This window comes from Oncorhynchus mykiss, chromosome 27 (genome assembly GCF_013265735.2).
Source record: "Oncorhynchus mykiss isolate Arlee chromosome 27, USDA_OmykA_1.1, whole genome shotgun sequence".
NCBI lineage: Eukaryota > Metazoa > Chordata > Actinopteri > Salmoniformes > Salmonidae > Oncorhynchus > Oncorhynchus mykiss.
In genome coordinates this window covers 27288270-27306299 of record NC_048591.1, presented here as the reverse complement: position 1 = coordinate 27306299, position 18030 = coordinate 27288270, and the positions used below count along the sequence as shown (strand labels likewise).

At 45.6% G+C, this 18030-nt stretch overlaps 1 protein-coding gene and 1 pseudogene across 3 annotated transcripts in view; both read left to right on the top strand.

The window, feature by feature from the left end:
- Window positions 1-6369: 6369 nt before the first annotated feature.
- LOC110507142 lies at window positions 6370-7189 on the top strand (annotated as a pseudogene).
- A 1905-nt stretch (window positions 7190-9094) lies between these two features.
- Window positions 9095-18030, top strand: part of LOC110507883 (unconventional myosin-XVIIIa) — a 170661-nt gene continuing 161725 nt past the window's right edge. For all 3 annotated transcript variants that reach the window (XM_036964841.1, XM_036964840.1, XM_036964839.1), the window contains exons 1-2: window positions 9095-9230; window positions 11464-12682. In XM_036964841.1, the coding sequence (XP_036820736.1) occupies window positions 11636-12682 (1047 nt within the window). In that variant the 5' untranslated portion in view covers window positions 9095-9230; window positions 11464-11635. The remainder of the gene's footprint in view (window positions 9231-11463; window positions 12683-18030) is intronic.

The window sequence follows — 18030 nt, the reverse complement described above, 5'->3', positions numbered from 1 at the left end:
ATGAGATAATATCAGTCATTTAACAGGACCTTTATCAATTATGAAGCCTTTTTTTATTTTTTATTTTTTTAATTTTACCTTTATTTAACCAGGTAGGCAAGTTGAGAACAAGTTCTCATTTACAATTGCGACCTGGCCAAGATAAAGCAAAGCAGTTCGACAGATACAACGACACAGAGTTACACATGGAGTAAAACAAACATACAGTCAATAATACAGTATAAACAAGTCTATATACAATGTGAGCAAATGAGGTGAGAAGGGAGGTAAAGGCAAAAAAGGCCATGGTGGCAAAGTAAATACAATATAGCAAGTAAAACACTGGAATGGTAGTTTTGCAATGGAAGAATATGCAAAGTAGAAATAAAAATAATGGGGTGCAAAGGAGCAAAATAAATAAATTAATTAAATACAGTTGGGAAAGAGGTAGTTGTTTGGGCTAAATTATAGGTGGGCTATGTACAGGTGCAGTAATCTGTGAGCTGCTCTGACAGTTGGTGCTTAAAGCTAGTGAGGGAGATAAGTGTTTCCAGTTTCAGAGATTTTTGTAGTTCGTTCCAGTCATTGGCAGCAGAGAACTGGAAGGAGAGGCGGCCAAAGAAATAATTGGTTTTGGGGGTGACTAGTGAGATATACCTGCTGGAGCGTGTGCTACAGGTGGGAGATGCTATGGTGACCAGCGAGCTGAGATAAGGGGGGACTTTACCTAGCAGGGTCTTGTAGATGACATAGAGCCAGTGGGTTTGGCGACGAGTATGAAGCGAGGGCCAGCCAACGAGAGCGTACAGATCGCAATGGTGGGTAGTATATGGGGCTTTGGTGACAAAACGGATTGCACTGTGATAGACTGCATCCAATTTGTTGAGTAGGGTTTTGGAGGCTATTTTGTAAATGACATCGCCAAAGTCGAGGATTGGTAGGATGGTCAGTTTTACAAGGGTATGTTTGGCAGCATGAGTGAAGGATGCTTTGTTGCGAAATAGGAAGCCAATTCTAGATTTAACTTTGGATTGGAGATGTTTGATATGGGTCTGGAAGGAGAGTTTACAGTCTAACCAGACACCTAAGTATTTGTAGTTGTCTTCGTATTCTAAGTCAGAGCCGTCCAGAGTAGTGATGTTGGACAGGCGGGTAGGTGCAGGTAGCGATCGGTTGAAGAGCATGCATTTAGTTTTACTTGTATTTAAGAGCAATTGGAGGCCACGGAAGGAGAGTTGTATGGCATTGAAGCTTGCCTGGAGGGTTGTTAACACAGTGTCCAAAGAAGGGCCGGAAGTATACAGAATGGTGTCGTCTGCGTAGAGGTGGATCAGAGACTCACCAGCAGCAAGAGCGACCTCATTGATGTATACAGAGAAGAGAGTCGGTCCAAGAATTGAACCCTGTGGCACCCCCATAGAGACTGCCAGAGGTCCGGACAGCAGACCCTCCGATTTGTCACACTGAACTCTATCAAATAAGTAGTTGGTGAACCAGGCGAGGCAATCATTTGAGAAACCAAGGCTGTCGAGTCTGCCGATGAGGATGTGGTGATTGACAGAGTCGAAAGCCTTGGCCAGATCAATGAATACGGCTGCACAGTAATGTTTCTTATCGATGGCGGTTAAGATATCGTTTAGGACCTTGAGCGTGGCTGAGGTGCACCCATGACCAGCTCTGAAACCAGATTGCATAGCAGAGAAGGTATGGTGAGATTCGAAATGGTCGGTAATCTGTTTGTTGACTTGGCTTTCGAAGACCTTAGAAAGGCATGGTAGGATAGATATAGGTCTGTAGCAGTTTGGGTCAAGAGTGTCCCCCCCTTTGAAGAGGGGGATGACCGCAGCTGCTTTCCAATCTTTGGGAATCTCAGACGACACGAAAGAGAGGTTGAACAGGCTAGTGATAGGGCAGATAATTTCGGCAGATAATTTTAGAAAGAAAGGGTCCAGATTGTCTAGCCCTGCTGATTTGTAGAGGTCCAGATTTTGCAGCTCTTTCAGAACATCAGCTGAATGGATTTGGGAGAAGGAGAAATGGGGAAGGCTTGGGCGAGTTGCTGTTGGGGGTGCAGTGCTGTTGACCGGGGTAGGAGTAGCCAAGTGGAAAGCATGGCCAGCCGTAGAAAAATGCTTATTGAAATTCTCAATTATGGTGGATTTATCAGTGGTGACAGTGTTTCCTATCTTCAGTGCAGTGGGCAGCTGGGAGGAGGTGTTCTTATTCTCCATGGACTTTACAGTGTCCCAGAACTTTTTTGAGTTAGTGTTGCAGGAAGCAAATTTCTGCTTGAAAAAGCTAGCCTTGGCTTTTCTAACTGCCTGTGTATAATGGTTTCTAGCTTCCCTGAACAGCTGCATATCACGGGGGCTGTTCGATGCTAATGCAGAACGCCATAGGATGTTTTTGTGTTGGTTAAGGGCAGTCAGGTCTGGGGAGAACCAAGGGCTATATCTGTTCCTGGTTCTACATTTCTTGAATGGGGCATGTTTATTTAAGATGGTTAGGAAGGCATTTAAAAAAAATATCCAGGCATCCTCTACTGACGGGATGAGATCAATATCCTTCCAGGATACCCCGGCCAGGTCGATTAGAAAGGCCTGCTCGCTGAAGTGTTTCAGGGAGCGTTTTACAGTGATGAGTGGAGGTCGTTTGACCGCTGACCCATTACGGATGCAGGCAATGAGGCAGTGATCGCTGAGATCTTGGTTGAAGACAGCAGAGGTGTATTTAGAGGGGAAGTTGGTTAGGATGATATCTATGAGGGTGCCCGTGTTTAAGGCTTTGGGGAGGTACCTGGTAGGTTCATTGATAATTTGTGTGAGATTGAGGGCATCAAGTTTAGATTGTAGGATGGCTGGGGTGTTAAGCATGTTCCAGTTTAGGTCGCCTAGCAGCACGACCTCTGAGGATAGATGGGGGGCAATCAGTTCACATATGGTGTCCAGAGCACAGCTGGGGGCAGAGGGTGGTCTATAGCAGGCGGCAACGGTGAGATACTTGTTTTTAGAGAGGTGGATTTTTAAAAGTAGAAGTTCAAATTGTTTGGGTACAGACCTGGATAGTAGGACAAAACTCTGCAGGCTATCTTTGCAGTAGATTGCAACACTGCCCCCTTTGGCAGTTCTATCTTGTCTGAAAATGTTGTAGTTTGGAATTTAAATTTCTGAATTTTTGGTGGTCTTCCTAAGCCAGGATTCAGACACAGCTAGAACATCCAGGTTGGCAGAGTGTGCTAAAGCAGTGAATAGAACAAACTTAGGGAGGAGGCTTCTAATGTTAACATGCATGAAACCAAGGCTATTACGGTTACAGAAGTCGTCAAAAGAGAGCGCTTGGGGAATAGGAGTGGAGCTAGGCACTGCAGGGCCTGGATTCACCTCTACATCGCCAGAGGAACATAGGAGGAGTAGAATAAGGGTGTGGCTAAAAGCAATAAGAATTGGTCGTCTAGAACGTCTGGAACAGAGAGTAAAAGGAGGTTTCTGGGGGCGATAAAATAGCATCAAGGTATAATGTACAGACAAAGGTATGGTAGGATGTGAATACAGTGGAGGTAAACCTAGGTATTGAGTGATGAAGAGAGAGATATCGTCTCTAGAAACATCATTGAAACCAGGAGATGTCATTGCATGTGTGGATGGTGGAACTAATAGGTTGGATAAGGTATAGTGAGCAGGACTAGAGGCTCTACAGTGAAATAAGCCAATAAACACTAACCAGAACAGCAATGGACAAGACATATTGACATCAAGGAGAGGCATGCTTAGTCGAGTGATCAAAGGGGTCCAGTGAGTGGAGAGGTTGGTTGGGGGTCACGGCGATTTAGACCGCTAGCCAGGCCATCGGTAGCAAGCTAGCATAGGATGGAGGTCTGTTGTAGCCTCTTGCGTTCCGTCAGTAGATTAGTGGGGTTCCGTGTGGTAGAGGGGATTAATCCAAATCACACAACAACAACAAAAATAAGAACAATAGATATAGTTATAGAGGCCCAAGAAGAAAACATAATAATAATAATAAAAATAAATAAATTGTCCGATTGTCTATTCAGATAGCAGCCGGTAAGACAGCTAACGGTTAGCAGGCCGCAGATGGGCGTTCAGGTAACGTCGCGACGGAGGAGCCAGCCGGATCTCCTTCAGGTAGATAACGTCGGCAGTCCAGTTGTGAAGGCCCGGTGGGGCTCCGCGTAGGCAGTAAAACGGGTCCGGATAGGTGACTGCAGCCCAGGAGTGATTGATGGAACTCAGGAGTGATTGACGGAGCTGGCTAGCTCCGGAATAATTGATGTTTGCTCCGGAATCGACGAAAGCCAATAGTCACACGGATAGCAGCTAGCTAGCTGTGAGATCCGGGTATGAATGTCCAGAGAGCAGTTGAAATCCAGGGACATGGAGAGAAAAATTGGTCCAGTATGTTCCGTTCCGAGCCGCGCTGCGCCGTACAAAACTGGCGATAGATTTTCGAGCTAAAGGATAGCAGATGACCACAAACCGTGGTTAGCTGAATACTAACGATTTGCCAGTAAAGAAGCTAACTAGCTTCTGAACTAGCTTCTGATTAGCTTCTGGATTAGCTTCTGGGCTAGCTTCTGGCTAGCTCCTGGCTAGCTTCTGGCTAGTTTCTGGCTAGCTTCTTGGAGTTTCTGGCTAGCTTCTTGGAGGATTACAGATTTGAGGTAAATAATACTTTTTTATAAATATAAATTGGTGAGGCGGGTTGCAGGAGAGTGTTTTGAAGATGAGTTGATGGAAAATAAAAATAAAATGTATGTGAAAAAAGTTGTAAATATATATATATATATACAGGACACGACAAGACGAGGACAAAAGACTGAATGCCATCTTGCTTTATGTGCATAAATGCTTTAAAAAACGAAATGTAACGTTAGCCGATGAAGATTATCTCATAGAACAAAACGTATAACATTTTCTAAGCCTGTATTTACCAAATAACACATTTTCGGCAATAATACAAATTTGCTCCGGCTCCCTTGGTCAGCCCCAGCCCTCTCTGGGTGAATTTAGTAGCACCTGGTGGCATGTAGTGGCGCCTGGTGGCCACAGGCAGGGGATGGGCCCTCTCTCTGGCGGTCAGCCCCCCCCTCCCTGGGTTTGTCCATCCCTCTCTGGCTGCCTCCCCCCCTCTTCCTGGTGAAGAGAGCAGGGTGCATGTAGTGGCGCCGCCTGGGGGTCGAGGGCAGGGGGTCATACCCCCTCTAAGGGGGACACCCCCACCCTCCCTGGGGTGTCCCCAGCCCTCTCTGGCCCTCTCCCCCATCTCCCTGGTGCAGGGAGCTGGCTGGTTGTGGTGGCACCCCCTTTTGGCCGTGGGTGGGGGTCGGCACCTCTCTCCGGGTGTTGGCCCCCCTTTCCCTGGGTTGACCTCATCCCTCTCTGGCCCTCTGTAGGGAGCTAGGGGGATGTAGTGGGTCCCCCTGGTGGCTCTGGGCGGGGGTCGCCCCCTCTCCCTGGGTCTGCCTCAGATTTCTGGCCCTCTCCCTCCATATTCCTGGGGAAGGGAGCTATGTGGATGTATTGGCGCCCCCTGGTGGCCATGGACAGAGGTTGGCCCCCTTCTCTGGGGGACGGCCCCTTCACTTGGTCGACCTCAACCCTCTCCCCTCATATCCCTGGTTCAGGGAGCTGGCTGGATGTACTGGTGCCCCCTGGTGGCCGTGGGCGGAGGTAGGCACCCCTCTCTGGGGGTCGGGCCCCCCTCCCTGGGTCAGCCTCAGCCCTCTCCGGCCCTTCCCCCCATATCTCTGGGGAAGGGAGCTGGCTGGATTGGCCCCCGTGCCAGGGGTCGGTCCACCCATTCTCTGGAGTGAGACTCTAGACAGAGTCTCTGAGTTAGAGCATCAACATCAGCACACAGAACAGGTGTATTGAACGTGTGTAATGCACACTGAACAGGTGTAATGAACGTGTGTAATGCACACTGAACAGGTGTAATGAATGTGTGTAATGCACACAGAACAGGTGTAATGAACGTGTGTAATGCACCCAGGACAGGTGTAATGAACGTGTGTAATGCACACAGAACAGGTAATGAACGTGTGTAATTGCACACTGAAAAGGTGTAATGAACGCTTCTAAAGCACACTGAACAGGTGTAATGATCGAGTGTAAAAATGACCATAACAAACGTTCTAATCACCTGTAAACACACTGGACAGGTGAATAAAATCACGTGTACAAAAAATAACATTTGACACTTGAAAAAGGCAAGTGAAAAATGATCATAACAGGTGTTCAAATCACCTGTAAACACACACTAGACAGGCGAAACAATCACATGTACAAAAAAATGACATTTGACACTTGAAAAAAGCAAGTGAAAAATGATAATTGCAAGTGTTCAGACGTGTCCGGATAAGACAATTTAAACATGTTGACCTTCCATACTGGGGTGCCTAAGCTTGAGAGGTTTCTTGCCCCGGTTGGCTCGGAAGGCGCCCATCCCACGTCAGGCCTCAGCCGGATCCCCCTACCCTCAGGCCTCTATCCTGCCCCCATGATTCCCGGAGTCCCACTACCCCCAGGCTTTGTGCCCTCTCAGGCTCTTGTGCTGATGCCTGCCCTTCTCAGACCACTAGCCTGCCATCCAGGATTGGAATAACTGACTCAGATCGACTAGCTCCTCGACCACCAGAAAGTTAATCTGGCTGAAGTGGTTCTGGACTGGTGAGTGAATACTAACTACATTGTAAAGAACAGTGTCGGGCAGCAAGTGTTTGCTGTAGCAGAGGAGAATGACTGCTGCACTCTACAGTTCTGTGGCCCCGGCCTTACTTTTCACCCTTCACATCCAGGACAACCTGGGACAGGAAGCAATGACCCTGATAAACCCTTTGAGGTGCGACTCCTGCTTCTTCCCCTGCTACCTGCAAGTGCTGGAGGTGCAGAATCCCTCTGGTAACCCCATAGGGTACGTGGTGCAGAACTGGCACCCTTTCTACACTAAACTCACCATGCAGATTGAGAGGAGTCCCTGGATGAGAAAACGTGGCGGGGAAGATCAGTAAGAAATGGGTTGGATTGCTGCAGGAAGTTGTCAAGATGCAGATAACTTTGTAATCTCATTCCCTATGGAACTGGAAGTGAAGATGAAGGCTGTGTTGCTGGGAGCCTGCTTCCCCATCGACTTTATGAAAACAAATAACTTAAAATCCCAAATTAACTTTTACTCCCACACTTTCTACTCTTAATGGACTATGAGAACCCTTGGGTGTGAAATAAATCAATGAGAATATTGATGGGGGATTTACTGACAATTGTTTCCTATCCTCTCTGTAACGTTTTTGTGCATACTGAATGTGTTTTTTTACTGGACTCTATTTTTCTTATGTATAATTTATCATAGGTGCACCTTCTAGGTAGGCTACAGTAATACAATCGATTAATTAAAAGGAAATGTACAAAGCTGCAGACATTAGAATGCACATCATTTCAGTACCATGGACAGCGTGATGACAATAGCAGTGATATACTATTTTTTTCTACGTTGGGATTTTTTTTATACCAAAGTTATTGCCAGACTTCTAAAACAAAGCCCTCAATAGAAACTGCCAATAGGTACACAACACTGTTACTTTGGAGGACATTTTCATTGAGCAAAATAATTGTGCAATCAGGACCAAACTTCGTTATAGTCTTCCAGCGTGATTTCATTTTAAACCTTTCTATGTGCGTTATAAGGAGGTGATTAATTAACTAGAGTTTAGTAAACTGAGCAACACATAAATAGTCACAGATTTATAACGCATGATTGTTGAACAAGAAAGGTTGCTTCGGTAAAGTTACAAATTCTGTCAGGTACCAAATTCTCTACTCTGTGTGGTGCAAGGTGACATCTCAAAGATGTTGCAGAGTCTGGTAGAGTGACAAACTACCCTAAGTGTGTGGAAGGGCTTGGGGAGAGGCCACTGCTAAGGACCATAGGAAAGAGGGGTCTCAGGGTACATAGGCTCTGGATTCAAGGTTGATGTCCGCACTAAAGACTTTATTTGAAACTCATAATTAAAATAACACACTTTCAGTTAACAACTTATGATTTAGCAAACAAAAGACAACGGAACATAGTAACCCCGCTTTTCAGTGAATATATGCAGCAGGTAATATCCCAGATGATCTCTTTAACATTCTATTAACTTCAAATTTCAACATGCTTTACATTGAGCATCAATGGATGGAACATGGAAGTTGTCAATTCATACAGTTTTTGTTAATCCTGGTGTTGTTCAGTGAAAATGTCACCTATAGGGATGGTAATGTGATCCGTCTCCTCTACATTTCTACACTCCCAGCATCACCGCCTTCACCTTCACTGTTTCATCCAGAGACTTCACATCAAAGTTTACATCTGACCAGCATTGACAGACAACACATGCACCATGGATCTTAAGCTGGGGCTCTCTCCTCTTGTTCTGCACAGTGAGTTTGCGCAGGTAAGGGTGCCACTCCTGCACCACGTACCCTATGGGGTTACCAGAGGGATTCTGCACCTCCAGCTCTCAAATTAAAGTTTGTTATAACTTACCTTATAGTTTATGACTCTACCATGCATAATGTTTTCACTTTCCAGGCTTGCAGTTGATGCAGCAGCCAAACATAGAGGCAAACAGTTCACTGCGCATGAGCGAAGGTGTGGTGTGAATTTCCACTACTGGTAAACCGAGACCACAGTGGTGGCCAGTGCTATAAGCAAAATAATCAACTGCTTAGGGCCCACCTCAATGGCCAGGGGCACCCCACAAACTGTGAAGGGGAACCCTAAACAGGATCCTGCTTAGGGACCCCAAAAAGCTTGGGCCAGTGGTAAAAGTAGACCTATTGGTAAACTGGTACCAAATGGTGCTTAATAGTGCTTGGTTGGAATGAATCCCAGATAAACAAACCAGTCACTCCTAGATTATTTACTGTGTATGTATTAATACTTTACCCACAAAATATAAAATGCTACCGCAACCAATAGAAATCTATCATCATAGAGTGATAATGTAATCTTTCATAAGTGGTACATCCTGTGTCCAACTTGCAATAAACCCAACTGGCCAGCAGGAATCACTATTCGATATACTTTCAGTGATGTTGCATGCGTGCTGTAACCAGTCATCTAGCTAATCATATACAGTCAACGCAGCTGCTTTCTAGTGCGAGCTGCACCCATCAATACAGCTCCCTCCGATTCGAACGCACCAGTGTCAACCCACCGACACAAAGCAGAGGAAGAACACACACAAACAAACGGTGAGTCATCCATCATTTCATGAATATGTTAGAATATCTCAAAATGATTCGATGCACCAATTTGAGCTAAACATTGAAAGCAGAATGGCTTAGCTAGATAGCTATAGATAGAAGTCTCTCAGAAATCCCAAAATATGTTCACAGGGATGTAGCAGCTAGCTAGCCTAGTTGATAGGCTACACCAGAATTAATGTGGGCAAAGAACAGAGGCTTGGGCTGCCAGCTAATCGTGCAAGCTTACTAAAGGCATATTGGTAGTTTCAAAATATCACTTTTCTCAATAAAGTCTTGTAGCCAGGGCTTTTCTGTGACAGACAGATTTAGAGGAAATTACTTTACAGTTATAGTTAACAATGGCCTGTAAAACATTATAATTCCCAATGTGACATCAGCTAGCTGGCTAGCTAGTATTAGTAGCTTTCTCGCTTTTTGTCCTCCCTGTCCATTGAGGGAATGGGGAACGATGACACCTCACTCGCTAGCGTAGTGGAGCGTGCCAACTATTTCAGCTGCATTTTATTGTTGTAACGAAAAGCCTTGATGTAAGTGGCAAAATTATATATATTTTTTTGCTCACAGGATGCAAAATAGTGAGCTATATGTAACTATACCATTATTAAAAATCTATTTCCATCAATACATCTTCTTATTAATGATTTAAAAATGCACTTTCTTTAAGGTTTTGCTATCTCCTGGAAAAAGGGTGATGGATGTGAAGTGTTGTACTTGCCAGTATTTTTTTTTTAACTGTGCATGTGGTGGTAGCTGCCAAGACCTATTATGCAGGATATTCACCAAGCTAGGTATTTCCATCATATTAGTTGTCAGATGGTCTGTTTTTCCTACAAGGAGGACAATTTGATAAATTGTTTATTTTTCTGTTGTTCTCTTCCTGATCATTTATAGCTAGTCCTGAAAACACCTTGCTTCCTGTTTTTGGGGGAGCAAGAATCTGACCCCTTGTTAATGAAGCTTTTTTAGATGTAGGGGTCCCCTGCTGCTGGGAACTCTGGGAACATCAGATAGAACTGTAACTTTGACACCAACGTTTCACCCAGTGACTACCAGAGTGGACTGTGTAGATTCTGACCCATTTTGAGCGCCCCATCCGTCACTGGAACAACAGTTAGGCTAAACAGTTATTTCACCTTCAAAATGTATTCTATCACTCAGGTAGAGGTGGTAAGTATAAGCCTATTTGGGTGTTTGGCTTACATTGAATGTGATTTACACATATAAAATGGAGACTGAAATATAGCTTAGGCCTAGACTACATCATTTGGGTTTGAAGCCTTAGGCTGTTTGGGATTCCGTGCAATGTTACCCGATGTAGAGGGGCAGAAAAATAGTAATAAAACCCAGATTTTGGGAATGTCCTGCCAGCTCTAATGGAGGCTAGTGTAACAGTATAACTTTAGACTGTCCCCTCGGGCGCGAACCAGGGACCCTCTGCACACATCAACATCAGTCACCCACGAAGCATCGTTACCCATTGCTCCACAAAAGCCGCAGCCCTTGCAGAGCAAGGGGAACCACTACTTCAAGGTCTCAGAGCAAGTGACGTCACCGATTGAAACGCTATTTAGCGTGCACCACCACTAACTAGCTAGCCGTTTCACATCCGTTACACTAGGAATGTTGTCTATTTTGCCAAGATCACTTAAACTGTTGTTTGGTTGTGATGTGTGTAATATTTTTTCCATGTTCACTTTATCGGCTAGTGTTTTGTGTGGCATGGTAATGGTCTGTTGCAAAGTGTTAAGGTGTGGGTTGCTCTATCTATAGTCCTACTCAAAAGGCTTAGAAAGATGTTTGGTTACGAGAAATAAAGATGGTGTTTATTAAATGCACAATTTTATTTTCTGAGACAAATTCCTCACTCGTCCTCTGCAATGGAAGTGATATATTGTGTGTGATCTAATTAAGCAATAAGGCACGAGGGGGTGTGGTATATGGCAAATATACCACGGCTAAGGGCTGTTCATAGGCACAGCTCTTAGCCATGGTATATCGGCCATATATCACAAACCCCAGAGGTGAGTTATTGCTATTATAAACTGGTTACCAATGTAATTAGAGCAGTAAAAATAAATGTTTTGTCATACCCGTGGTATATGGTCTGTTATACCACTGCCCAGTTTATAATTGTATTTATGAAACATAATGAGCGCTGTTTCTCATTCTGTCATGCCAGATGTGAAGGTCGACTGAAGGTGTTTTTTCTCTCCCATAGGGCATTTGAACTAGTGGCAGCTTAACCCCTTTTTGGAGGTTACGAAAGACTGGACCCACCCCCCCAAAAAACTGGACCTCTGCCTCTGTATGGAAAAATCCCCCTTGCCTGAGAAAACAGGAGCCAAACCGGTAGGACCCACTGTGTTGAGTAACACAGCAGGCACACCACCATGTTCAGTCTGATCAAAAAGGAGAAGGATGGAGGGAAGAAAGAGAAGGATAAGAAGGACAAGAAGGAGAGGATGTCTGCGGCGGAGCTGCGCAGCCTGGAGGAGATGAGTATGAGGCGTGGCTTCTTCAACCTCAAGAGGGAGTCCAAGCGTGATTCCAAGAACAAGCTGGAGATCTCCAACCCCATCCCCATCAAGGTGGCCAGCAGCCACGAGCTCAGCCTCACTGACATCGAGTCAGACGGCCTGAGCAACCGCAGTAGCATGGTGCTGGACGCAGACGGCCTGAGCGCTGCCAGCTCCACCGATGACCTGAAGGGTGAGGGGGGCGGCTGTCTGGACAAGGACCGGGGCTCGGTGCGAGACCGCGTGGCCCACTTCGGCTCGATGGCCAAGCACAACTCCTCTCAGGTCATGAAGCGCTTCTCCTTCTCCCAGAGGAGCAAAGAGGAGAGCCCCTCGGAGACCTCCACGCTCTCGGGACAGAACTCAGCTGCTCCGTCCCCGCAGGTGGAGAACAAGGTGTTCGACCCGCAGAGTAAGCACAGCCTCCAGCAGCAGAAGCTGGGGGTCGGGGTGGTGGTCGGGCCAGCACCTTGGCCAGTGCCGGTCAAGATGGCTCGCATCCCTGAGGTGGTGGACAAGACCTTCCCTGCTGACCTGAGGCTTCCGGTTGTCATCCCTCCACAGTCTCCGGAGCCACGGGAGCTGGAGCTCCAGCGCCGCAACACGGGTGACTTCGGATTCTCCCTGCGCCGCACCACCATGTTGGACCGCGGAGCCGACGGAGGGGTCTACCGGAGAGTGGTGCACTTCGCAGAGCCCGGGGCCGGCACTAAGGACCTGGCCCTGGGGCTGGTGCCGGGAGACCGTCTGGTGGAGATCAACGGGGGAAACGTTGAGAACAAGACCAGGGACGAGATTGTGGAGATGATCCGTCAGTCTGGGGACACGGTGAGGCTGAAGGTGCAGCCCATCCTGGAGCTGAGTGAGCTGAGCCGCTGCTGGCTGAGGAACACAGACGGCCAGCGCCGAGAAGCCCAGGATGTAAGTTACCCCAAATCACTCCTCTACTTATCACCTAGATAGACATTCTATTCAGACCTACAACTTCTAGAGAGGCAACCCACGGGCTGGTTTGGCTCTTCTATACTGTAGGGTTGAATTGGACCCAACCCTCCCAACATATCACACTGGTTGGTGTGGGTGTGTGGAAAGTCAGTGTTGTTAAATGGTGGAGTGAGTCACCAATGCCAATGTTTTGTTTCATGTTTTAGCATGATGGGTGTTGTAACTCTGGAACTGTTTGATGGTGATCACTTTTGCTAACAAACAACCACATTTCCCTCCCACTTCCCACACAACTTGTTTACAGGTGGCCTAACCTATGGAGTGGCCCAGACACTTAAGTCTCTCATTGTTTCCACAGCGCACTTCAACCCATGTCCAGTTTGGCTTTTGTATGAACTAACAGAAAACTCTTAAGAGTAAAAAAACAATTACAGAACATATATGTTGGGAAACGTTAGTGACGAACTTACCACAGCTCTGACGGCTTGAAGCATTTTTTATGAGACTCTTCTTGCCATGTTTCTTCCTCTCCTTATATACCTTCTGTAATGTTTAGGTTTCAGCCATGCTTTCTTGTGGGTGTCTGGGCTTGATGTAGAAATGTCACCTTGATGTGTGCAGCCCAGCCACAGATGTTGAAGGGCAACATGGAGTGGTGGACGGAGTCGACTTCTGGCCGGACCACCCGGTTGATATCAAATGGAAGCTGTTGTGGCTAATCTTGTATTTTATGCTCTGCTTGTTGGTTTTATCAGATAAGAAGGGTGTTCTGCCCGGGCTTCAGCTTCTGTGAGGGTAGATACGTAAGCAAGTGTGTGTACGTGTGTGTTCTTCAAACACTATGTCTGCATGCTGATGTAAGTAGAAAGTGTGTCTGTGTGAACAGGCTACTGTTCGGGAACTGCTGTCCAGTTCAGAGTTCAGACAGAGGAAGTGTTGTCGAGGCAAACAACTCCAGCTGTGCGTGTGTGTGTGTGTGTGCGTGTGTGTGTGTGTGTGTGTGTGTGTGTGTGTGTGTGGGGTGGGGGGTTGGATAAGACTTCTTTAATCACATTAGGGTTAGAGAAGATGGGCCACACCTTCTTCATGCTAACTTGCAACAGTCGGAATTGAAATCTGTTTGTGATGATATCCATTTATTACACTGCTATAAAAAGTGTTTATGTGTGTGTTCACCGTGTCCTGTAATCACTCAAGAACAGCAGACAATGTATCATGTTTGTTCAGTCATCTGCAAATAGTTATACTGCTGCATAAGTTAAGTATCAATATATATATTTTTTTTAATCTTTTGAAAATGATATTCCTATCCAAGAATTTTCCAACAGCTAGACCTAACCGCAGTGCTCTGAGCCAAGTCCTTGTTTGTAATCTTGTGGACTGGATGTTTGTGATGTTGGTTAGTAAGATGGTTATGTTACTGTTCCAGTGTAATAGTGGATTGTTGTGCAGCGGCGAAAAGGGTGTGTTTTGGATTGTGTGTGTGTGTGTGTGTGTGTGCAATTATGCGTGTGTCTGCATACTTGCAAGTGTGTGTGTGTAGTGTGGTAGGCCTTGTCCCTGATTAGGTGGCAGACAGTGGTCTGATTGCGGTAAGGGTCAGGGAATGTTATGATACTTGAAGGATACTCTGTGCCTAAAAACTAGGTTTACAAAATGGTCACACATACACTACCAATTCATGACCATGTTTGTTGTCACTCAACACCACACTGCTCCTCTTGATTTTTGTATCTGACCTTCAGCCCGGAATAATTGGCTCTTTGAAGCTTAAGGGCATCAAATGGGTCAGTCTTAATGCATAGTTGAAAAGCCTACACTCTTAGAAAAAAGGGTTCTAAAAAAGTTATTAGGTTGTCCCCATAGGAGAACCCTTAGTTGTTCTTTAGTTTAGTCTGTGAAAGGACATGGAATAGCAAGGCACAAGCTTGTCTTAGCACACTTGTCTAAACTACACAGAGAAGAAATGGCCGGCTACTGAGAAATTTGGAGAGACTTGAAAAACACAGGGGAAATTATCCGTTCCCCCAAAATATGCTTTTCTCACAAATGGGTGACATGGTAGCACCGCAGAACCCCTCCCACTCCCCCACCCCTCCTTTCTGCCTCACTCCGGAATTTTCGGCATTGTTCTATTTTGGAATTTACCAATAAACAAAGAAGGACTTTGCTGTGCTGTTCAGTTTGAGGCCAGCCTCCCCCTTTTGTGCTTTTCCTGGCTCTGCGCCTCCCTCCCTGTGTAGTGTAGGCTAACCCACTGCTGTCTCCCAGAGCAGAAAGAGGGAGAGTAGATCAGAATCAGATCCCAGGCGCTGACTGACTTCCACTGCTGTGAGAGGGTTAGAGTCTCAATCTGACAGATCATGATGATGCAGTCAACACCCTGAGAAGTGTGCTTTGGAGTAGGGCTGGGAATGGCCATGGATCTCACAATACGATATTAGCAAGATACTTAGGTGCCGATACGATTTGTACTGCTTTTTAGTTTTGTTTATTTGATCATTTAAAACAAGGTGCACTTGATTAAGAATCATCAAGGATAAACACAAAGTTTACGACTTTTATGATAGCGTTTGGCAAGTTTGGCATACAGTGCATTGTGAAATTATTCAGACACCTTCACTTTTTCCACATTTTGCTACATTACAGCCTTATTATAAAATCTATTAAATATTTTTTTCCCCTCATCAATCTACACACAATACACCATAATGACAAAGCAAAAACAGTTTTTTAAAACATTTTAGCAAAGAAGGCCAGCATCCCAGAGTCGCCTCTTCACTGTTGACGTTGAGACTGGTACTATTTAATGAAGACGGGTACTATTGAGACGGGTACTATTTAATGAGGCTGCCAGTTGAGGACTTGTGAGGCGTCTGTTTCTCAAACTAGACACTCTAATGTACTTGTCCTCTTGCTCAGTTGTGCACCGAGGCCTCCCAATCCTCTTTCTATTCTGGTTAGAGACAGTTTGCGCTGTTCTGTGAAGGGAGTAGTACATAGCGTTGTATGAAATCTTCCGTTTCTTGGCAATTTCTCGCATGGAATAGCCTTAATTTCTCAGAACAAGAATAGACTGACGAGTTTCAGAAGAAAGGTCTTTGTTTCTGGCCATTTTGAGCCTGTGATCGAACCCACAAATGCTGATGCTCCAGATACTCAACTAGTCTAAAGAATGCCAGTTTTATTGCTTCTTTAATCAGAACGACAGTTTTCAGCTGTGCTAACATAATTGCAAAAAGGTCTTCTAATGATCAATTAGCATTTAAAATGATAAACTTAGATTAGCTAACACAATGTGCTATTGGAACCCAGGAGTGATGGTTGCTGATAATGGGCCTCTGTACGCCTATGTAGATATTCCATAAGAAAATCTGCCGTTTCCAGCTACAATAGTCATTTACAACATTAACAATGTCTACACTGTATTTCTGATCAATTTGATGTTATTTTAATGGACAAAAAATTTGCTTTTCTTTCAAAAACAAGGACATTTCTAAGTGACCCCAAACCTTTGAACGGTAGTGTATAATTTGTAGATATCGATACTTGGGAATCCCCCAATCCCTTGTTGGAGCTGTTAAGACAACATTTATTTAGTGACTTCTTAGTTTTCTGCAATCAACCCTGCTCCGTTCCTGTCCCACATCCCTGCCAGCACTCTCCCTCTCCTCTCTCGTCTTTCAGCTGATGCCCACTCACAATACTGAGTCTTTGTTATCGCTTGTCATGTAGCTCTATCACGTAGCGAGCAGTCCTGTCCCCTAAGGGGGGTAGGGAAGACAATTTGGAGCTTTTTGTTTGTGTCCCTCAATTGGCTGAGATTCAAGGGCCCTTGTGACACAAAGTCCTAATGAAAGGCTAATCTGCCCCAGCAAGCCGTGTTCTGGCCACATGTTGTTCTCTGGAGTTTTTGGGAGAAAAATAAAGAATGGCTTTTCTTGCGGAGACGGAGAGTGACTCTGGGACTGTGGGCCCTCCCTCCCTGGGCCCTGGAGTTGGTTTCTTCGGAAAAGCCCCTTTGAGTCACAGTGTGGATAAGATAGTTAAAAAACGAAGTGGCCGAGTGCTCTGTTTCCATTACTCAAACAGGAAATGAGTGCTTATTGAGGTGTGTGTGCGTGGGTGCGTTTTTGTGTGCGTCCCTTACTGATTTATATGTTCCTTATATGTTCCAGTCTCACTAAGCAGCAGGCCAGCTCTCCATCCCTTTGTCTTCTAAAACAGACATCAACAGCTTGTACAGTCGGGTCATCCGTTCAAGTGAAGGAGAAGCAACAGAACGGTCATTTCTCAGTTCAACAAAGGCTGTAATGGAGGTACACTTCACAGGGACACAAGCAGCTGCTCTACTCTCGTCTCCAGATTTATAAGCACTCTGAAACGGCTTTCCAGACTCATGGTAATTAGACATTCAATGCAGAGTCTGTTTCATAAACAACTAAAAGTTAATTAAGAAATATCCAGTGTGCAGGGCAGACACCTTAGCCGTGTGGATGAAAGACTGTTGTCAAGCCTAGAGTAGGGAACATGGGCTTGTACCACAGCTGTCCCAAGTACCGTAGGGACACAATATGGACATATGCGCAATATTTAATTAGTTGAAAGTCACAGAGAGAAATAAGTCATTCCAGTACTTGTGCTGTTTAGGAAGTGTACTGTAACTGTATAGAAAAATGTCCCCTGGAGGCTACTGTGACCCTTACAGTATGACCCTCTATCCTCCATCCTCTTGGAGCCAAGTAGCTCATGGAGCAGGGGGGTCGGTCGGGCGCTAGGGTTGAGTAGGGGCTGAGTGTGTGGGTGTTTTTCTATTTTTAAAGTTTCCCAACATTTTTTACGTCCAACTTTCCTTGGCAGAGAATGACATGTTGAAATTCTCCTCTTCCATAGCTCAGGAATGTGAGGAGGTCAGGAGGCTGTCGGGGAGTATGCTCTGACACACACACACACACACACACACACACACACACACACACACACACACACACACACACAGATGGTGATTTACCAGTGCCCCAGACAGACAGGAAGCTCCCAGTCAGTGGCTCATGTAGACAGGATATCCTGCAAGGAGCACCAAGATGGGGAGAAGGGATAAAGCATTGCGGTTCACAGGAACAAACAAGATACTTAGGTCTATTTTGGCCCTGGATAAGGCTGAGGAGGGTCCACCCAGACAATGGGCTCATGTGTGAATGCATACAGTGCCTTGCGAAAGTATTCGGCCCCCTTGAACTTTGCGACCTTTTGCCACATTTCAGGCTTCAAACATAAAGATATAAAACTGTATTTTTTTGTGAAGAATCAACAACAAGTGGGAC